The sequence below is a fragment of the Podarcis muralis genome, chromosome 14 (assembly GCF_964188315.1).
Source record: "Podarcis muralis chromosome 14, rPodMur119.hap1.1, whole genome shotgun sequence".
In the NCBI taxonomy this organism is placed as follows: Eukaryota; Metazoa; Chordata; class Lepidosauria; order Squamata; family Lacertidae; genus Podarcis; species Podarcis muralis.
Genome location: NC_135668.1, coordinates 2,970,285 through 2,992,961, shown reverse-complemented (window position 1 = coordinate 2,992,961; position 22,677 = coordinate 2,970,285). Strand labels below are relative to the sequence as shown.

At 45.3% G+C, this 22,677-nt stretch overlaps 1 protein-coding gene across 3 annotated transcripts; it reads left to right on the top strand.

Moving 5' to 3' along the window:
- Nucleotides 1-1,361: 1,361 nt before the first annotated feature.
- On the top strand, nt 1,362-21,891 carry TRPM1 (transient receptor potential cation channel subfamily M member 1). 3 transcript variants are annotated; one of them, XM_077919204.1, is made up of 12 exons: nt 1,362-3,800; nt 4,899-5,191; nt 5,776-6,004; nt 6,313-6,435; nt 7,320-7,451; nt 7,809-7,937; nt 8,201-8,452; nt 9,337-9,511; nt 12,545-12,689; nt 16,601-16,803; nt 17,849-17,981; nt 19,803-21,891. In XM_077919204.1, exons 2-12 carry the CDS (start codon nt 5,016-5,018, stop codon nt 21,028-21,030), a joined length of 2,925 nt encoding a protein of 974 aa, XP_077775330.1. In that variant the 5' UTR covers nt 1,362-3,800; nt 4,899-5,015; the 3' UTR covers nt 21,031-21,891. The 3 variants fall into 3 exon arrangements, with proteins under 3 accessions (XP_077775330.1, XP_077775328.1, XP_077775329.1); XM_077919202.1 differs by having other exon boundaries at nt 9,337-9,529; XM_077919203.1 differs by lacking the exon at nt 1,362-3,800 and having other exon boundaries at nt 3,807-5,191; nt 9,337-9,529.
- The last annotated feature ends 786 nt before the right edge of the window (nt 21,892-22,677 follow it).

The following is a 22,677-nucleotide window of genomic DNA, read 5'->3' as shown; positions in this document are numbered from 1 at the left end:
CATAGCTCAGTTGCACAGCTCATTAGTAAAGCACATGATTTGCATGCAAATGATCCCAGCTTCAATTCCTGGCAGCATCTCCAGGTAAAGGGGGATCTAAGACTCCCCCCTCCCCCTCCCCCTAGTGCAGGGGTAGAGAACATTTTTCAGCCTGAGGTCTACAGTCTCTTCTGGAGCCGCATGCCAGTGTGCTAAATTTTGAGGTGGAGCGGGGGGGGGGGGCGGATATCATTGTAATGGAGAAGGAGGAAGCTAGCATGGCGGCCTATGTCTGCTAACCAATAGCATGAAAAATAGGCTTTGCGTGGCTAATCCCTCCCCCCCCACTGTAGAATAAATAAAGACAACGGACACAGAATTTAGGTTAATTGGGCGTAAAATGGCCACAACTTTATTGATTACAGGTAAAAAGGGTATTGGCTTTAGGCATTGGCCCCTAACCGACTATCCGGTCTGACCGGGAAGGGTTAAACACCAACAGGGGGAGCCACCCGAGATGCGTATCCCTAGGCGCTCCCCGAGGGGTTACCGCTCGGGGGCGCGCTTTAGGCCCTAGCCTCCGTAGGTTTCGGACGAGGCGTCGCCCCTCGGAGTCCTTTAACGAACTACCCTTCAAGCATTGGGGGAGGTGATGGCGTTCCTCCCCCACCCAACCTCATTTGCATGACAATATACTACAATACCCCGGCCAATGCCTACCGCCAAAACCAAGGGAGTTGTGACGATTTGCTACGAGGTAGGCGAAAAAACCAAGTGGCACCAAAAACCAGCCAATTCGCCAAATGGAAAAACTCCTACCAGGCCCCTTGCGGCGACCAGCCGAAGCCCATAGCAATGTCAGGTGTAACCTAAAGGGCGGGTGGGTGGGAAACCGGGTCAGCTGCTAGGGAAAAAAGGGGCGAGCCGAGGGCTGCCCCGACCTTAAGTGGCCTCTGGGAGGCCCCGCCCCCGCCGCCAGCCGATTGGCTGGCGCCGCGGGGGGATGTAAATCAAGGGAATTCCCTAACCCCGCGAGGCTGGCGCCAGCCTCGCGGGAGTGAGAGTGGGCGGGGTCGTTTGCCCACAACCCCCCCTCCTCCTGAAGTTCGGAATGGGCATTCTCTGAAACATGCAGCAGTATCTGCAATCTAGAAGATGGACAAAAATAACATTTCTTCACAAACTAAAAGTTTCATTTCTTTTTTGAAACATGCAGCCCAAAGCTCTCAAGCTTCTAGGGATGGAGGTAAGTCTTTTTTGTTTTTTTGTCACACAAGTTTCTTCTCTAATTAGGGGCAGGGGGAGTAAATTTATCACATGGCATGTTTGGGCAAGACCCAAACCAATGGATTCAAATGACAAGAAAGGAGATACTGACTAAACATCAGAAAGAACTTTTGGATGGGAAGAGCTGCTTGAGAGTTTTAAAGCAGAGGTTAGGCGGCCCCCTGCCAGGGGTTCTTGAACTGTTATTCCTGCATTGCAGGAGGTTGGGCTAGATGACCCTTGGCATCCCTTTCAACTCTCAAGTTCTTTGATTCTAAAAAACCACTACCTTCTTTTGGGATCATCTCATTTTGCTTCCAAGTTTATTGGCATGCAGCAACTTGTGTTCAAGCTGTGTGCTTTTAGGTGCAGGAGAGAAAATCCATATAGACTGCTGGAATCACATATAGATGGATTACCTCATTTGGTCTGATTCTTCCAGGACAGAGCAATGGATGCATACCTGCAGTGAGTGCTCTGGTAGCAGCTGTTCCACATGTGCGCTGCACCTATTGCATTTGGAAGGGAGCAGCTGTTTGCGTGCATCCCCCCAACTTCATCCCATTATGATCCTCTTAAATAACACATAGGTTTTCTGGAAACCTCAGACCAACCCATGCTTTCTGGGGGCTCCTTGAGCTATTAGGATAAAGGGGAGAGTGTCCCTGTGCAAAGTGTATAAGCCTTTATTCTAAATGGGCAGAAGAACTTATTGTTATATCACAGATATAAAATATATAAATACAAAGCAAAGCCAGGCGCCCTGAAAGCTGGTAAGCAGCTTTGCCGTGTTCAAAGGAGGCATCAACAAGGCTTAATCTTCTTTGACATCTCTTTGTCTTTTCTGATGAGTGCATGACAAAAGCATTCATCCCTCCTGAGACAGGAGATGGCTGGGCCTAAAAAGCTTAAAATGGGCAACAGTGGCCCAAATCTAGAGATATTCCACGTGCAGCTGGCCAGGCACCACTGCAGGGCACATCTGCTGGTGCCTTTGCTCCCAGGAGGTGGCAGCATGTTCACATGTGAGTCTTAGCATGCCACTGCCTGTTCTGAGAGGGGTGGGAGACTGAGTCCACACAGGAAGAAACAATGGGACTAAATTCTGGCTGCTTTAAATAGTCATGGTCCCCCAAAGAATACCAGGAGTTGCAGTTTTTTATGGTTGCACTCCCTTCGAAGGAGCAGGTTCACAGTTTGGGGGTGCCTCTGGATTCAGCTTTGTCCCTGGAGTGCCTTTCACCAACTGCGACTGGTTTGACAGCTACAGCCATTCCTGGACCAGCCACAGCAGTTCATGTGTTGGTTACTTCAAGACCAGATTATTGCAATGTGCTCTATATGGGGCGCCCCTCACACTTGATCTGGAAGCTGCAGTTAGTGCAGAATGCTGCAGCATAATTGCTGACAGGAGTGAGGCCTTGTCAATAAAGAACACCTGTGCTCAGAGATCTGCACTGGTTGCTGATTAGCTACCAGGCCAAGTTCAAGGTGTTAATATATGAAGCCCTGAACAACTTGGGACCAGTTTACCTACAGATCGCCTTACCCCACATGTGCCAAATCGACCTATCAGCAGAACTGGCACTACTACAGGGGCCACATAATACCCCTTCTGTATTGGGAAAACTTGATCATTTAGTGTGGCAATGCCTATACTTTGGAACTCCCTGACTCTTGAGATCAAGCAGATGCCTTCACTGTACAGTCGTATCTTGGTTTTCTAACAGCTTAGTTCTCAAACGTTTTGGCTCCCAAATGTCGCAAACCTGGAAGTGAGTATTCTGGTTTGTATACTATTTTTGGAAGCTGAACGTCCAACGGGCCTTTCACGGCTTCCGATTGGCTGCAGGAGCTTTGGTTTCCGAACGTTTTGGAAGTCGAACGGACTTCCGGAATGGATTCCGTTTGACTTCCAAGGTATGAATGTACTCTTTTTGCCCCCTGATAAAAACATTATTGATTAGGAAGTTGAGGTAATATTAATCTGTTTAACTTTTGTATGCTTTAAAGTATGGTTGTGATTTTTTCTTGATTTTACTGTTTTACCTTTTGTAAGTCATTTTGAGGTTGTTGCTTTTGTTACAATCAGTGTATAAATTAAATTAAATTAAATAAATAAGGGTTTCTAGGATACCCCTGTTCCCCTCAAAGAACTACAACTTACAAAGTGATTTAACAACAAATCCCTCTTCCCAGGGAACTCTGAACTGTAACTGTGAGGGTCAATAGGGGTGTCCTAACAACCCTCAGCACCCTGGTAGGTAATTCAGGGACTTCCACTTGTTCTCCTCATTACCCACTGAAGAACAATAACTGTGGAAAGCCTCCCTGTTCTAGGCTGTCAAGAAATGGTTAGTATTTGGTATTTCCCCTCTAATTAGGCTTCCCTGCCCCACCCTTAGCTGTGGCTCCACTGCCCAGACTGTCTTTCTGTTACCTCCTTCCTCGTTGCCTCCAGTTCCAGTCGTAATGCTCCATCCTCCTTCCCCATTTAGGAGATGGGATAGTTCTCCCTTTGCTGGGTCCTCCGGCGTAAGATCTCATGTTCAAAGGTGAACTTTCCATTCAGCCTTCTTCAAGACGCTCTTTGTCGCCGCCTGCTTCGCATGTGACTTGGCTTGCCCATGTGCTCATTCTAGCCTTTCTCTGCACCAAGAGTGCCTGCATGACTCAATCACACTTGAAACAGGGATACAGCAGGATCAGCCATGCCTAGCAAGGGCTGGTTGAAAGGGCCCCAAGCCAGATCAGCGATTCATCCAGAGACAGAATAGGTAACCCCCTTTAAAGGCAAATAGTTGTGTTGCACCTCTGCACCAAAAGGCCGAGCCATGCGTGATGCTGAGATGCTATAGTATGACCTGCGTCCAGCAGAGGCTGGCTGGAAGGCAGTGGGAAGGGGGCAGATAATCGTGCAGAGATGCAGGGGGTCAGCCTACTTTACAGAGGGCACTTTGAGCTCACAAAAGCCTGTAGATCAGGGGTGCACAACCTGCAGCCCTCCAGATGTTGTGGGACTACACCTCCCATCATCCCTGATCACTGGCTATGCTGGCTGGGGCTGCTGGGAGTTGTAGTTCAGAAACATCTGGAGGGCCACAGGTTGTGCACCCCTGCTGTAAATAATTATGGATTAATTTCTCAGAGATCTCCAGCAGTTCTCTCATGGCACTACAGTGTACCTCAGCCACAGTTTGGGAACTGCTGGGTCATTTATTTAGAAACCTGATCTTTAGAAGGTTTAGGTCCTTTCCCAGTGATTTCATTTGAACTCCAACATCATGCCAAATGATTTGAAGGTAGGATGACTGATGCATCGGTCTGAAGGACCTGCATCTGTCTATGTGCTGTTTGCACAGGTAACATCATAAGCTGTGATACCCACAGAAAAGCACATGTTGTGAATTTGCAGTGACGCTTTGCATGGAAGCATTGTCATCGCCATAAGAAGGCACTCTTCTACTAACAATTCAGGCACAGTGATTCTGCATGCTTGTATTTCCGGCTTAACCTTCAACTTAACAGCAGTGCATGGCCTTTTCCTTAAGCATCTATCTTTATTCATGGGCACAACCTGTAATAATCTGCAGGAACGCCAGTAAAATGTAGCCTAAATGTGAAATTACGGTAACTCAATTGCTCCTTCCTAGGATGATGAACCTCCAACCAAAGGGAAAAAGAAGAAAAAGAAGAAGAAGGAAGAGGAGATAGACATTGATGTGGATGACCCAGAAGTCAGCCGCTTCCAGTACCCCTTCCATGAGCTCATGGTCTGGGCAGTGCTGATGAAGCGGCAGAAGATGGCTCTCTTCCTTTGGCAACGTGGAGAGGAGACCATGGCCAAGGCACTGGTGGCCTGCAAACTCTACAAAGCCATGGCCCACGAGTCTTCAGAGAGCGAGCTGGTGGATGACATCTCTCAAGACCTGGACAACAACTCAAAGTTAGTCACCCAGAGTGTGGGGCTGGACTGTGTGGTGTAGCGGTTAGGTTGTCAGACCTGGGAGACCAGGATTGAAAACCCCACTCAGCTATGAAGCTCATTTGGATGACGTTGGGCCTGTCCCTGGCTCTCGGTCTAAGCTGAGACCTTCTGAGCTAAGGCCCTTCTCTAGTTCCTGTTCTGCTTTTTTATATTTATATATTCTTGGTATATAGTTTATATTTATATTTTCTTAGTATTAAACATGAACCTGCCCCAATGTTACAATGATCTACTGATTGAGTCCTTCAGCTCTCTCAAGTTGAATCAGACAGAAGGGTCTTCTCTGTTGTGGCCCCTGGCTCTTGAATGTCCTCCCCAGGAAATATCACCTGGTACTGAACCTGAAGTCCATTCAGAACCAGCTGAAGACTTTACTTGCCCTGGTCTTCCAGTACATCCTCAAGACTGGTTTTAATAAGCAATTTTAATAGATTTTACTGGCTTTACTGCTTTGACCTGTTGCATTGTTCCTGTGATGTTAATTTTACTACCGTGTTTAATTTGTTAGCTGCTAGCCAATCTGGCATTCTTTATCTCTCCAGAGATTTTGGCCAGCTTGCTGTTGAGCTGCTGGATCAATCATATAAGCATGATGAGCAAGTAGCCATGAAACTTTTGACATATGAGCTGAAAAACTGGAGCAACTCTACTTGCCTGAAACTTGCAGTGGCAGCAAAGCACAGGGACTTCATCGCACACACCTGCAGCCAGATGTTACTGACAGACATGTGGATGGGGAGGTTGCGCATGAGGAAAAATCCGGGCCTTAAGGTAGGCATGGACTGCTTAGGCCTGCAGGCACCTGGGCTTGCTATATAGGAGGGAGGGGAAAACTGTACATATATGGAGGAGAATAGTACTGGGGGCAGGAATGATGCCTCCTCCAGAGCCACAGTCCTGCTCCAGTTCCCCCTCCCTTCAATACATGCTGGTTTAAACAAGTAGAACCAAGAGACAGGTGATGTGATCACTGATCTCCAATCAGACATCTCCAGGAATTTCTAGTTTGGCCCTGAGCTGCATCCTATGCAACTAAACCATAAATTTCAAATCATAAATGGCTCTTGCCTCTCATGCAGGTTATCATGGGGATCCTCATACCTCCTACCATCCTGTTCCTGGAGTTCCGTACCTCTGATGACTATTCCTACCAAACGTCAAAGGAAAATGAAGTCGGGAAAGAAAAAGAAGAAGAAAATGTGGTCAGTGGCAGCCCATCTCTATAAGCCTCTCAACACCACAAACATGTCTCACCTTTATTCCCTGTTTAATAGTCATCATGGCTTCCCCAATTGCCAAGAATGCTGAGAATTGTAACTCAGTCAGGGATGCTGAGGATTTTGTATTTGAGATTCTTGCTCTTCCTCAGAACTTCAGCAAGTTCCAAGGAAGGATATTGTCAATCTTTGTTTCTCTCTGTTTTCTTATTTTTCAACCTTAAATTCAGTGCTCCACGTTTCCCCAGCAATCTGCTGAGAAAATCTCATGAAAATCCATCAACATTCTAGTGTGAATTTCCTTTGATGAACAGATTTTTATGCAGTTTTGAACAATATACATTTTGCAAACATTTTCCCCTAACTTTTGAAATATTTATTTCACTAATAACTGCATTTCGATGTGCACTTTCCTCTACTGTTCACATTCATTGCTTTTGAACCACTGTTGTTGTTTTGGCAAACAGGCTTTGCAGGTTTTTGAAGCATGAACAACCTATTTGACTACAGACAAGTCTACATACCTTAAGTCAGCCTTTCTCAACCTGTGGGTCCCCAGATGTTGTTGAACTACAAATCCCACATCACCCCTAGCTAGCAAGGCCAGAGCTCAGGGATGATGGGAGTTGTAGTCCAACAACATCTGGGGACCCACAGGTTGAGAACCGCTGCCTTAAGTAATGAAGGTTCTAGTATGGCTCTTACAACTGAATAATATGTGCCTATAGAAAAACAAGCAAACAAGCAAGCAAGCAAACAGGACAGTTTGTCTATGTTCAGACATTCTCTCTCCCCACCCCCTTTAACCTTGAATGGATGAGAGCCCTCCAGTGGGGACAATCTATGATCCTAAGCTACCTGTCTTTCAGGATGCAAATGCTGATACTGGTTCCCGAAAGGGTGATGAAGAAGATGGGAACAAAAAGCAAAGGAGCCTTCCCATTGGAACGAAGATCTACGAATTCTATAATGCACCAATTGTGAAGTTCTGGTTTTACACAGTGAGTGAAAATTATTTTCATCCTTTGGTGAAAACAACATGTTCCATTCTCTCCTGCTGATGTAATGTGTCACTGCTGACCATTAGCCATGCTGATGGGAACAATGGCCTAGAACATCTGGAAAGCTCAGTGTTGTGGTAGGCTGGCCTCTCACTTCTTTATTCCCTACTCCAAAATTACTGGTAATTACTGGTTTCCAAAACACAACAAAAAATTGTAAATGGGGGGGGGAGAACCCTGCTTTGGGTTTCTAAGCAGAAGTGTCATCGTCATTGTGCAACCACCATCACCCAACATCCCTACAAATGAATCAACCCAAAAATGCAATGTGAGGTCTCTTTTTATTTCTTTTTCCAGATATCCTACCTAGGGTACTTAATGCTGTTCAACTATATAATCTTGGTACCAATGGATCGTTGGCCCTCACTCCAGGAATGGGTTGTCATTTCATACATTGTGACTCTGGCATTGGAGAAAGTAAGAGAGGTAATTCCAACCATTCTGGCAACTGTTCTTTTGAAATTCTCCACCTGCTCTGATGTCACAAGGAAGGAGGAAAGCAGTTAGGGATGCAAAAGCCACTCCCCCTGGCATAATCCTACAATCCACATGTTCACTGGGGTGTCTGAATGCCCAAGGGACCTGAAGTAGGATAAACTGGTTTGAAGAAGCTAGTAAGCCTCAAGCTTCTTTCTCCCATTGCCACATTAAACACCTTTCTTTCTCCCTTCCCACCACTTTGTTTTCAGATTTTGATGTCAGAACCAGGTAAATTGAGTCAGAAAATAAAAGTGTGGCTACAAGAATATTGGAACATCACTGATTTGGTTGCTATTTCTGTGTTCTTGGTTGGGGCCATTCTCCGTTTGCAAAACCAGCCTTATATGAGTTATGGAAGAGTTATCTACTGTGTGGATATCATTTTCTGGTACATCCGAGTACTGGACATCTTTGGTGTGAATAAGTACCTGGGGCCTTATGTCATGATGATTGGAAAAATGGTAAGTAACTATGTTTTGAAACAGAGAGGGCAGGTGTCATGGCAGGTATTAAAGAAAGGCAGTGGCGCTGCAGCTTATCCGAAAGCAAGAAGCCCTAAGAAACTGAATGGAGAACTGGATACTTACTGGAGGACTAGGAGCCAGAGAGAATTGTTACAACCCCATATGAATTGGGGTATTTCTGTGCAATGTTTCATCAGATGGCTCTTTGCAACCCTAGCCCTCCATTTTAGCACAAATTGAACACTGTTGCAAGGGTTTGCTAACAGAAACTTGGATGTATCCAAACATTAAGGTCACGATCCAGCCAAAGTGATGCTTTTTTAAGATCCATTGAAGTTGATGGGAATGTTAATTATGATTTACCGGTAAAACTTTTATAGCCCACCTTTCAGTTTTTTAAAAAAACTTACAACATGACTTCCAATTTAAATGATAACTATATCATCAAAAACACATTGCAGATTATTTTTTTTAGCAGAAGTCAGAAACAATCAACTGTCATTATATGTGACAGGCAAATAAAAGCATTTAAGCTGGTTACTTGAACTCATAAACTTTGGTTCCAGATAAATAATCCTGGGGAGACTGTTTCATAATTGATACGACACCACTGAGAAGGCCCTTTCCATAGCAACTGCCCACCCCCAGTCACCTAGAAGATTACCCAAATTATATTTTAAAAGTTTCCATAGGAGTACATTGTCATGCCCCGAGAGTTGGACAGGTATTAACGAGGTGCAGAGCTGAGGTCTGGAACTGATTGGCTTCATAGGAAGTGATTCATAAATGAAATATATAACAGATCGTGTTCATATTGTTTTTCAGTAATTTCTACGCTGATCCTTTCTTGATATGTTGCTCTACGCTCTTTCTTGGTGTAGATGATTGACATGCTGTACTTTGTGGTGATTATGCTGGTGGTCCTGATGAGCTTTGGAGTTGCCCGTCAAGCCATCCTGCATCCCGATGAGCAGCCGTCTTGGAGACTGGTCCGCAACATCTTCTACATGCCCTACTGGATGATCTATGGAGAGGTGTTTGCTGACCAGATAGACCGTAAGAACAGAATTCATAGTAAGATTCTGTTTCCTGTTTCTGAGGCAGATGATCGGGTCCAAATTAATCAACATTTAATTTGGAATCGGCATCACTTTTTCTACTTACGATTATTGTAGCTTTGTCTTTGTGGCAGACATGATTGAACACCTCTGAACTTTGCCATCACCCTCAATCAATTCCCTTTATTTTGTAGGTTAAACAGAAAGAGCTTGCATATCTTCTTCTTGTTGTTGTTGCTGCTGCCATTACAATTATTTATTGCCCACCCTTCCAAGGGAGGTTGTGGCAATTTAAAATTCAGAATGACAAACAGTTAAAGCAGATTACATATTATAGGGTGGTTCCTGAAAACACACATTTCAGGTGTCCATAGACCAGGGCAAAGAGGCACATCATCAGCATTTGCTGAAAGATGCACAATGAAGGTCCCAGGCACACCTCTGCAGGGAGGGAATCCCTTAGCTTAGGGGGCTGCAACAGAAAAGGGTGGGGTGCCACCATCACCAAATTTCAGAGGAATGTGGAACTACCACTAGGGCTCACTCTGCTGATCTCAACACCTAGAAGGGTCTGTACAGAAGGAGATAGCTTCTCAGATATTTGGGGCCAAAGCCCTTTAGGGTTTTGAACGCCAACATGAGCCCCTTGAATTGGACCCAGAAATGAACCAGCCTTGTAGCTTGTCTTTGTGGCAGACATGATGATCTCTTTCAAACTGTGTCTTCACCCGAAGCCAATTCCCTTTATTTTGCAAGTTAAAAAGAAAGAGCATTCGTATATCCCTTCCCTTTTACAGAAAACCTCTTTTCTGTCAGCAAATCTTAGGCAAATTTGTGTTATGGACCTGTGTGCATTTGAGTCTTTTAAGAACCTGATAATACAGTCAACAGGGGGAGGAAATAGTCCCGTGAACACACAGTTCTCTAGTGAAGAAGCCCTGCCGGGCAGGGGAAGCTTTTGTGTGCCCTACACAGTTAAGGAGCAGCTGAGCATTTTTGCAGAATAAAATGAGCATCAAGGAAATCACCACCACCATATTCTTTGTGAATGACCCTTGCATTTCTTTCAAGTGGGGTTGTTCAAAAACCATTGTCTCGTTTATTTATTTTTAAATGGCATGACTGAAGGTGCGAGCCTTCTGCATAGTTTTAATTTCTTTAAAAAAAGAATGCCTCAATTTAACATGGTGTGCATATTTCTATAGAAATCCAGCTTTTTACGGTTTGTAGCTTTCTTGGCTTTACAGTGTGTGACTGATGCTTGCTGAAATCTCCCACTAGCAGCTATTCCTCTCTCCCTTCTGGACCTGAGCCATGTGGAGCCCCTGACCCTTGCTGTAGCCTGAGATCCCTCTCTGGGAGGCAGATCTAGACTCCAGAGTGTGTTTCCAGAGAGCAAAATGTGTTCCCAGGGCAGCCACACTGTCCATCTTGTGCAATTGCCTTGTGGTGCTTTGTGCTTGTGGTGAGAGTCTGCCCACGTCATCCTTACATAATTGAAATAGCTTGAATATTTACATGATCATCTGCCAGCTGCCTTTTGTAATTATCTTTTGATTGCCACAAATACGCTGCCATACATAATGTTTCGGAAAGTCCAGGAGAAAAGGAAATTGCAAGGCCTTCTGGAGTCCTGACAAGAGCCATTGTTTCAGAGCATGTCTCTTGCCTGTTAAAACATTTGAAGGCCTTATCTTTCTCTGGCAGCTGAAGAGCAACCATATTGTCAGTCACATGTGTGTTTTTCCTTCCCTACTGTTCTCTTGTTCTTTTATTCCTTTTTAAAATGCTTCTTTTTGCATTTTTATTCTTTGCTTTCGGAACGCTGGGTAGTCTATGCCATGGAAATTAATCGTAAGTCTTTGCAGGGAGTTGACAAAGCAATTAAATGTTTTTATTGGTGGATTCCACCCCACCCCCGTGACCCTTTAATTAGAGTTCATCTAGCTTTAGTGCTATACCTGCCACTGCCATGTTGTCATGACCTGGTCCCCAAATTCACCACCACCTAAAACCTCATACACCCACCTTTGCCAGCTGAAGATTTGAGGTATGGGTCTTGACCCATCAGAAACCCAAATTATGCAACAAATCTCTGCAGCATCTTAGACAACCAGGGCAGGGTTTAGACCTATGCCATTTCCATAGCAATAGTCCAAAATCCTCAGAAGAGACTTTTAAAGCTGTCCAGCTGTTTGTGTGATTGCTTTTAAAAAGTTCCAATATCTGTGATAAAGGAAGTGAATCTTGGCTCTGTAATAGTCATAGCTGTCAACTTTCATATTTGAAAATAAGGGATCAGCAGCCTCACCTATCCTGGGGACAGTCTACGGGATATCTAACAATCTGGAATAGCAGCGGGAAGCAGCGGGAAACGGCACTGGAATAAGGGAATTTCCCGCAAGAAAAGGAAAGGTTGACAGCTATGGTAATAGTATGACTCTGAATGTCTTTAAAGGAGCCTGCTTCTGTGAGAAAGGCGCTTCACAGACCCATTGAAATGGCCCTAAGTTGGTCCTGTCTTATTAATTTCAGTGGGCCTACTCTGAGTCAAACGTACACTGACCTGGGTACCCAATTAGTTCTAGTCCCAGCCAGTAAAACTGTGCTTTCAGAAGCCGGAGAACTCTAGACTGCCAGGCTCCACCCACCTCATTCTGCCCTGGTCCTGCCCACAAGCCAACAGGCTGCACCCCCTCCCCTCACATTCTGCCCTGACCTGCCAGATTTCACCAGTCTGCCCCTTACCAGATTTGGCCCCACGGAGTTGAATGCCTGTGGAGGGTGGGGGGCTGCTATTTTTGAAATCAGAAATGTGCATGGGAGGGAGAAGGTGGTTGTTTGTGTAAGCCCATCTGGGTGTGTTCAGAGGCTGGACTGCCCCACAAAAAGGACAGTTACTTAAGCATGTGCCCTGGGCACTACAACAAGCTTGGGCTGGGTCCCTCTGATTTCTATCTTCCCCCAGTTACACAGAGCCCTCACTGTATGTGCTCCATGTTGAATAACCATAAGCCAATTCCATCCTCAGCTCCCTGTGGGGAAAACCTTTATGATGAGGATGGCAAGCGTTTCCCTCAGTGCATCCCTGGCGCATGGCTGACTCCCGCAATCATGGCCTGCTACCTCTTGGTAGCCAACATTCTCCTGGTCAACTTGCTGATTGCTGTTTTCAAGTGAGTGTTTTGCTTACAAGGGAGCTACTCACTCTGGGTTCCTTCCTACTGTGAAGAAGTCTGGTGGAGTTTATTAGGGGGACCCTGAGAAAGGTAGGTGAAGGATCAACTGTGGTCAAAGAGAGCGAGGCTGCATGCACAAGAAATGTAAGTTTCCCTCAATTTGGAATTGTTTGTGCTCTTCATGAGCATGCTGCTTTAGGTCAAGATGCTATCACCCTGCTGTCAGCAAGGGTGGGGGTGGATACTTGATACACACTTGAAAACCCTCCCCTTGATCAGGTTATTCATGCCTTTTCCTCCCTGCACATGTCCCAGGGAAATAGAAAGGCAAGGAGTGACTGTGATCTTGGTACACACCAGACTTTGGGCAGGTGAGAATACACCCTGGCATTGCCAGGGCTGCCTACATCCATCTGTTTTCTGATTAAAATTTTGCGGGGTAACACAGAAGCAACCTGCAATGAACATTTCTTTTCAGAATGAAACCAGTTTCCCAAGAAGCCCTTTTCTGGGGTGAAACATATGCAACAGATCTAGACTGTGTTTGGACTGTGTACTCAATCTCCATTGATTCTAGAATAAAGTGCTGTGTGTATGTAGGACAAGGGCAAGGGAAGGGTGGAGCTTCATCTGTTTAGATTAGGACTGAAACATCTGTGGGCCTCCAGGTAGGAGCTGTGGTCCAGCAACAGCAGGAAGACCACATAAGTTGCCCTCCCTGGGTTTAGATGAGCTGCTACTAGCATTAGGTCTCATATGACTGCTTGCTTTAACACATACACACAAGCGGGGGAGATGCCTATATTTACTGCTCAATCACACTGTTATCTTTTGCTGCCAGTATCCAAAACTGGATTGCTGGTGGGTGTAGATCCATGCCATTGTCCTGGGCACTGTGCCCGGTTTGGGTGCTGTCCTTTGAAATCAGACTTGCTCACAAAGCTATCTTTTATTTTGCTATCTACAGTAGAATATTCAATAGCTGAAAAGGTCGTGCATTTTAAAAGGAGTCACATGCCAGTCGCAGAGCTAAATTTAAAAGGGAAAAAGAAGAAGAGAGAAAGTGATTCTCTTGCATGCACAATGGTGGTTATCTGAAGGGACTGCAAATAAAATCAACATTGTAGGAAGTAGGTCATGCAGTTAACCCATCCTTGCTTGGTAGTCACAGGGATGGGCCATGCTTTGTTGCACTGCTAATGCTTCTCTTCTCCTGCAGAAGACTTGGGGGTGTAATTTGTTGACTCTCACAAAAATGAAAAGAGACAGTGCAAGAACAGTGAAAGGGTCTACATGGCCAAACACCATTGCACCAAATTGTCAAGCAGTAAAATATAACCATCACCATTAGGGATGAGGGAGAAAAACAATACACAAGCTGAAATGCAGCTACCTTTCAAAATTTGCATTTCTCCAGTACCTCTGCAGCCAGTTTTTGGCATCTGTCAAGAGACAATGGAGTGTGCCTCTGTGGGTGAAGTCCAATGGCTGCATTAGCAGCACTGAAGTGACCTCCCTGGGGTGCAAGCCTGGACAGTGTGTATGGAGGCTGCCTCTGGCTGCCCAGATCACAAGACAACCCTCTTGGCCTCACTGATGTGGTCCAAAGGAAAGCAGAGCAAGATGTTTGGCAGTATCCTGGCTGCAGGAGTTGCCAGAAGGAGGTGTACAAGATGCCATCCAACTGTCTTACGGACTCCACTCCAGATTTGTGTAGGGTTTGCTCCTTAGACTTTTCTTCTCCCAAAGATATCCTACAAAGCAGTGGAGGTTTAGAATCACAGTTTTCCTTCTCCTAGAAGGGCTTCCTTCCCAGGTTGGCAAGCCCCATCTGCCCCTCACTTCTCTCTACAGCACATGCAGAAACCACCTTATTGGCCATTGGACCCACTCTTGTTTTCATCTGCTCCATCCACTGGAGCCTGCAGGGGAAGTGTCATAGACTGGCAGGGTGCTGAGAAGTGTATACCGGGGGAAGCGGGGCTGGAGAGGCAGGCAGTGGTTTGTGAGGGCCTATAGCAGCTAGGAGGTGAGAATCAGAGGCTGGAGAAGTTTCAGAGCTGGAGAAAGAGGAGGAAAAGACAGGCCAGGCAGGTGAAGGACCAAGTGCTTCCCCACCCTCTCCTGCACCACTGTCTCCCAGAATCAGGAGGGAATTGAAGTGGGACGAGCAGAGGAAGTTTCCATGCAGGCATAGTCTCTGGCTAGATGAGCACAGCCCAACTTGGAAAGGTACATAAACTGGTAGGGGGGGAGTGGTCCCCAGTTGCTGCAACTGCTTCATAGAGTGTGGAACTGGGAGTAGCTGCCTAGATACCAGATTGGTGTGTGTAGGTATCTGGAGCAGTAGAAGCAAAGCAACTATGTTATCTTTGACAATCAAGAGTGAACTCTCTGCCATGTGCATTCCTTTGACTGGAAGCACCCTTGACAGAAAGTGCCTAACTCACCAAAGTTTTGAGACCCATCAGCTACCTTCATCTGGTTTAGCTGACCAGTTAAAGCATTTGTGGACTCAAACCCAATTCCCTGAGTTCAGGAACACTTGCGTCATAACAAATTTGTTAGACTTTAAGGTGCCACAAGACACTTTCATATTTTTGCTACCAGAGCGTAACACACTGCCCCTCTAGAAGTGTTTTTCAGAAAGAAGTCTTTGGGATCCATAAGCAAACTGCATCTGGGGGTGCTAGCTGCCTCTTTCCAGGTCTGGTGTGGGGGCAGTGGTCTTCTGTGCTTCTACCTATGCTTAACCTGTCCACTTGTGAATAAACTCAAATACAAAATGCCAATATGCTTCCAGTAACCTGGTTTAGCACACACCCTGCACTATTGGCATGCAGCCCCCAACAAATTGACCCCAGGGGAATGCAGTCCTCAGCAGAAAAAGGGTTCCCTGCCCATTTTCTGTGAACCAAGTTCACAGAATATATTTCTGAGAGAGATTTGCAAACATTGCTATTTAGGTCAAGCTGATCAGCATTTTAAAAAGCAAGACAATGTAGAGCTTCTATGGGCTTTGATGTTACAAAGGGCCTTTCATGAGTTGAATGTTTAACGTCACATCAAACGCCAGGAGGTGTTGTTTGCAATGCTCAGTTTGAGCCATGCTTCAAATAATCAGCTCCAAAAGAAATGATATTTTGCAGAGGTCCTTTTGGCAGTGGGCAACTGGTGCAACTCTCTCCCCAGTGGTTGCCCTTCTAGTCCATACTGAGACGTTATGTGGGCATGAGAGCAGCAATTGTTGGGCACCACCCTACTCTTGAAATCTCAATAGAACAAATCTGCCCATTTCAGCTCCTCATTTTTCCAATCTGAAGTTCAATTTGCCTCATTTCTGCATCAAATTAGGGATTTTTCTTCTGTCTGCACTTTTGTCTGCATCCCTTCTGATGAATTTTGGACATAATTTTACCGAATATATGCATTTCTGCAAGCAGTTTTCCCAATATAATGCATGTTTTTAAGGTAATTTTCACTTACAAGATGCACTTTCGTGCACACTTATTGGTTGGAGAAGTGTCTTGCAAAATTTAGAGAAGTGCGAATTCCATAGGGTAGCTGTAATTCTATTTGCTTATTGTTTCAGGAAGTGTGAATTAGGAAGGTTAACTATTGCAAACTGAATCAATCCCCTTCAGTCCCTAAGCTCAAGGAGAACTGGTCCCAGATCTGTTTGATCTGCACTATCTATTTCTGAACGGATGCCATCATTTGCATGGCAAGGCAAATAGGCTTCACTCTGGAGGCAACTTCCCCTCTCTGTGCCATGTTCTTGTCCCCACCCCAAATGTGGGAACTTTAAACTGGCAACATGTGAAGAGACGACTGAGTTCTCACAACTTTTACTTAGCTCTCTGGCAATTTTGTAGTGAAGCTACTCAGCAAGGGTGTATCTTTTGCAGCAACACCTTCTTTGAAGTGAAGTCCATCTCCAACCAAGTCTGGAAGTTCCAGCGGTATCAGCTGATCATGACCTTCCATGATCGGCCAGTGCTTCCTCCGCCCATGATCATCTTTAGCCACCTTTACATCATTATAGTTCGTCTCTGCTGCCGCTGCAAGAAACGAAGAGAAGGGGACCAAGACGAACGCGACCGAGGACTGAGTATGTGGGGGGAAAGACATTCTCTCTGTGCTATGAGTCTGGGTTGACTGGGCACCATAGCAGGGGTCAGGCAGGGGTTTGAAGGTCCCATCCATAGACCATCTGCAAGCAGGAAGTCAGCACAGCAGGGCTCCAATTGTGATCCTTCTTGTTTTGACTTTCTGCCCACCTTTCGTTTTTGAAAGGTGGGGAGAACTCAGAAACATCCCCCATCTATAGCCACTTTACTGTCTCATGCTGCCGTGTGGGGAGACCAGGCTTAGTTGTACTAAATCAAAAGCGGCTGGGTAACCTGTAGCTGGACTACAACTCCCATCATCCCCAATTGCTATCCAAAGTGGCAGGGGCTGATGGGAACTGTAGGTGCTGGAAATGGTTGTGAAAGGGGTACACAGAATGGGATAGGATATTGAAGGGATAATCTGTGTCCCTGAGTTGGGTGAACCAGCCCTAAGCGGGCAACCTTGATCACACTTTCTCACTGAGCACAGTGAGTAAGCATGCATCGGGTTATTTATGCATGTATTTCATAAAATTCATAGAGCACTTGAATGTTAAAGAAAAAAACCCTCATAGCAGTTTACAAAAAGGATTGGGGTGCATATCTCAATAAATATGGTGACCTTGTTTCTGAGTGAACATGATCAGGATTGAGCTGTTGATATTTTAGACTACTTTCCAACAGTTGAAAAAGTTTTTCTGACACAGGACTCCAGATTGGATTTTAATTTCTGCAAGGGACAGTGTGAAAACTGACATACTATAGAAATTCAGAGTGTTTAGCTACTGCCTGCTTGCCAGATTTTTGCCATATGGCTCCAGGCTAGAATATGCACTGAACTGTACCTGAACATTGCAAGCCTCACCATGTCTACTCAGATCTATTTACTCCCAGAAAAGTGGGGTTAGACCTGCAGCATCAGAGCTTAATGTTCATTACACGTAGCCTGAAAATGCACATTGAGGTGGTAGTAGTCTCTTCCGAGTTTAGGGGGTTTGATAGACAGGGTAAAATACATGCTTTCCCTGCCTCAATTTCTTTCAGAGCTGTTTCTAAATGATGAAGAATTGAAAAAACTGTATGAATTTGAGGAGCAATGTGTTGAGGAATATTTCCGACAAAAGGAAGATGAAGAACAGTCATCAAATGATGAACGTATTAGAGTCACTTCAGAAAGGTAGCCAGTGAATTTGTTTATTTTCTTGCCAGTTGCAGAGGGCAAAGAGGAAGCATGGACTTCAACACTAGAGTCCTTTGGAGATGTTGAAGGAAAGAGTAAGACAACACAATAAGTTTGAGATTCTACTTTAAGACTGCCAATAATAAATCCTCCTCCTCCTTCTTTATATCCTGCTCATCTCACAGTGCAATTATATACATGTCTACTCAAAGGCTTATTAAATTCAATGAGACTTACTCATAGGGATGGGGGAGAAATTCAATTCAGTTCACATTTAAAGGTAAATCTACAATATTTTGAATCTGCAACATGACAATCCTTCGGAATTTGCACTTATCTAAATTTTGCAATTTATAGACGCGGGTGACGCTGTGGTCTAAACCACAGAGCCTAGGGCTTGACGATCAGAAGGTCGGTGGTTCGAATCCCCATGATGGGGTGAACTCCCATTGCTCTGTCCCTGCTCCTGCCAACCTAGCAGTTCAAAAGCACATCAAAGTGCAAGTAGATAAATAGGTACTGCTCCAGCGGGAAGGTAAGGGGCTTAGTCATGCTGGCCACGTGACCTGGAAGCTGTCTGTGGACAAACGGCAGCTCCCTCAGCCTATAGACCGAGATGAGCGTGCAACCCCAGAGTCATTTGCGACTGGACTTAATGGTCAGGGGCCCCTTTACCTAAATTTTGCAATGCAGTTCTCCAACCAATGTTAGAAGTCATATATTGGGGTAAATTGTACATACTAGTGAATATGTTCATGAATATCCAAAAATGTATATATTACATACATTAGGGTAAATTGTGCAGAGTGTACTTTCATGCTGCACACTTAAGACAAAGGGGAAGTAGGGGAGAAACAGGCACAACCTCCTCAGTGGTAACAAGAGTTTGCTGGTAGTTGCCCCTAGGTAAGGAAGGATCTGCCAATTTCATTTCTCTCTGTTTCTCAATTTTACCCATCTTAAATTCAGTCCTCAATTTCACCGCAATTTGCATTTTTAAAAATCTCATGAAAAATTGTCAGCGTCTGAGTGCAATTTTCTCCCAATAAACACATTTTGGCACATAGTTTTGACTAATATACTCATTTCTGAAAACAACTTGTGTGGTTTTTGTGTTCTTTTCACTAACATATTCATTTTGCACACATTTCCTCCAGTACATGCACTGTTGTACGCACTACTTGGTTGGACATCTGCACCCCAAAATTCTGAGACACACAAATTTTGAAGGAGAGTTGTGCTTAGGATCGCATATTGGTTTGAGGGCTATGAATTAGATCAATTTTCATTCAAATGCAAACAAAATATAATTTCTCTTCCATTCCTAGTAGCCCCCCTCCCATGGCAGGGAATTAACCTGCAACTCTTGGGGTTCTTCTTACTCAGGAAGTTGGGATGATTTGCAAGGTGTCACCAAATATGCTGGGGTATCACAAACTGCCTGTGGGCCCTCTGGCAGCTTGGCAGTGCCCACAGTACCATGCAAAAATATTCTAAATATCGTAAGAATTCAACCAAAGGAAACTGCAAGAGAAGAATGTGTGACGTCTAGCTAAAATACTGTTATAATCCTTCTAAGTTATTCTAACACTCTCTGGTTCTTTTCTTTTCTTGGTTTTATTATAATTAGGTTTGTGGCAGCCAATGGCATGAACAAATGAGTAATAACCTACTGATTAACTGAGTAAAACTGGAAGCTCTAATAATTAATAAAACAGCTGTCCTCCTCATAAGTGCTGTTCTAGGCTAATAATGACAGTGCTGGATAAATCTGTGTTGCTTAATGAATTTATCCCCCCCCCCCCTTGAATTCTATAGAGTTGAAAACATGTCTATGAGATTAGAAGAAGTGAATGAAAGAGAACATTTCATGAAAGCCTCTCTCCAGACGGTTGACCTTCGACTTTCTCAGCTGGAAGAACTCTCTGGCCGGATGGCGAATGCTCTGGAGAAACTGGCAGGCATCGACAAGGCTGAGCTGACTCACACACGTTCCCGGGCATCCTCGGAATGCGATGCTTCTTACCTCCTCCGGCAAAGCAGCGTAAACAGTTCTGATGGCTACATGTACAGGTACCACGGTGATGATCTTGCCTATGATGACCTGCCTACCCCAATGTCTCCAGCCTTGGCTTTGCGTAAAGCGGATTCAAAGCTACAGCTGGCTCCAGAACGCCAAGGAAGTATCCACTCTGCCACAAGCGCCTCTACAGATCACAGCAAAAACACTTTAGATGTTACGCAGAATGTTTCTCTATCCCGTTCTGGCTCAGTTGACAGGCAGGAACACTGTAAGAATGAAGAGACAACACCCCAAACTCTCAACCAAATAGATATGGTTGGGAATGGGCAGCCTGGAACTGGACCAAAAATTCAGAACCCTCATTTAGCGTTAGAAAAGGCCAAATTAGAAGCCACCATCTCCTATCCTTTGGACAAACCTAGGGCAATGAGGTACTACCCTTCTGAAACATTCAACGCTTGTGAAGCAAGCATGATGAAATCAAGGAGTTACATATTTGCACAAGGTGGAAATATGGTTGGAGGAGTTAACAACCGGACCATTATGGACCAAGAGTATAGGACCATCATGGATGAAGTGTGCCCTTCCACAATTGAACAATGGACTGCTGAGTGGAAGTATGAGGTTCAGCAGAAACTAGCTAGTGAGCCTCCTCCTGAATATCCTGGCATTGTGTCTGAAGCGGAGATGCAAGCTGAGCGGAAACAGCTACTGACTGACACCGAAGAGGACAGTGATGTTGGTGAAGTGGTGGGTCTCAGTGCCTCCCATCCTTCCTCACCTGTCACCAAAAGGATCCACACAGACAATTTGTTGTCAGTGAAATCTGACAGGACTTGTGGTTTTCCTTCCGTACGGTCAAAGAGTTTACACAGCCATTCTCGAAAACCCAAGTCCATTAAGGACAGGCTTAATAGACCAGGACATGCCAGCAGTGTCAGCAGCCTAGTGGTGACCTGTGGGACTGCAACGGAAGAGCAGAAAGCAAAACAAGAAAATGCCTCTGCAGAAACTGAATGCTAAAATGGCCTTTTCTCAACAAGCAATAGTTGGGAGATGTGGTTAAGCCAGGACACCACAGGTAGAAGTGACACCCCCAAATGCCCATCCTTTAAAGAGCCAGTTTGCATTTGGTAGCTCACTATGTTCGCTTTTACAGATGCATTCATGTCCAACAGTTCCTGCTTCAAAGCACTTCCTGCTTTTGTGAAGGGAAGGTGTGCTCTCCCTGAGGGTCATAGCTACCTCTGGAGGGCCCGGCCAACAGTGTCAACATGGATTCTTTAATTCATTATGTCAATGATTCTAAAAGCAATGTAGTTCAGTGAGCTGGAGGCTGGATCCTCCTGACCCATAAGAGCACCACTGCTTAAAACAACGGGTCTCACTGAGCGATTGACAGGCCAACAGCACTCTTTGTGGGCTTCAGGGCAATGCTGCAGAATGAATCACCAAGAGGCCCTTTTTTAACACACATAAAAAGTGGCACAATCAGCAGCTCTTCTTCTTGCAAAAGTGAATGTTGTGTGTGGCAAGTGTATATTCCCTCAGCACCCAGTACAGGTATTTATCAAGGATATACCCACATATAACACTGTATGTGATAATTCCTGTCTACACTCACTGCCTGCAAACTCCCTACACTGAGGATCCTTGAGAGACAGCAGTTTCCCATATCTATAGTGGCACCAAGGAAGAAAGTGGGGGCAAGAAGGAGTACCTTGTGGAAGAGGTATGACTTTGTGAGCGGAGTCTTACTGGCACTATTTTTACACCACTGTTGTTGTTGTTCTGGTCAGCCAGTTTGGGCTAGTGGCAATCAGATAAATCTTTTTTTCAGGCACAGTTCAGCCAACTGCAGACTTAAATAAATGTGTTTTCAGAGTTGGTTTTTTAAAGATCATCAGTGTTGAGGTCAAACATATCTCCTTGTTCCAAAGCTGAGAAATTCCTGTTCTTGTACCCAGCAGTCTCATTGCTCTTAGGAGAGGACCAGACAGCAGGGCCTCAGAAGCTTCATGCTTAGGCAGACTCACTTAGGTGTAAGTAGGTCATTAAGATAACATGGTCTCAAGCCATTTTTGAGGTAGAAATGTCACCACAGTATTATTTATTTCACAAGAGTAGGTGGTATTCTGGAACCGCAGTCAGCCAATTAGATAAAGTGCTTGGAAACAAAAAAAATTGAACTAAAAAACTTGCTCACGAGTATGTGACATGGCTTTGGGGTTTCTCCCACCCACCCACTCCAGTGCACCAGTCCAGCTGGTGTGCTTATAAAAACTAGTACCGTATTGGCCCAAACAGAAGCCACACTTCCCCCCCAAATTCTGATTGTGAAAAGTTAAAGTGTGGCTTATATTTACTACCTTACGGTATTGATGCTGAAACAGCTGCCCACGAGGGCTGTCGGGGGTGCAGGACAATGGCGCCCGTCTTGATCGCATCTCCCAAGCCTCCCCCAAGCCACAGTAATGAAGGGGGAAGGGGAAGAGGCCACCGGCAAAGCAGCGCAGCTACCGCCCCCCCCCCCCCGCCAGGAAGCAGCCCGGGAGCATGGGGCAACAGTGTGCAGTCCACCTGCCACTCCCAAGCCTCCCTGGGTGCCAGTTTGGGGAAGTAGTGCCGGGAGGCAGGCGCACAGCGCGCTCGGAACCAAACACCAGCACC

What these genes read in the sequence shown, in the direction of transcription:
- TRPM1 (XM_077919202.1), top strand. Translation starts at nt 5,016, where the DNA reads ATGGTCTGGGCAGTGCTGATGAAGCGGCAGAAGATGGCTCTCTTCCTT. An exon ending in AAAAAGAAGAAGAAAATGTG is followed by an intron (nt 6,436 to 7,319) that starts GTCAGTGGCAGC and finishes CCTGTCTTTCAG; the next exon opens with GATGCAAATGCTGATACTGG. An exon ending in ATTAGAGTCACTTCAGAAAG is followed by an intron (nt 17,982 to 19,802) that starts GTAGCCAGTGAA and finishes TGAATTCTATAG; the next exon opens with AGTTGAAAACATGTCTATGA.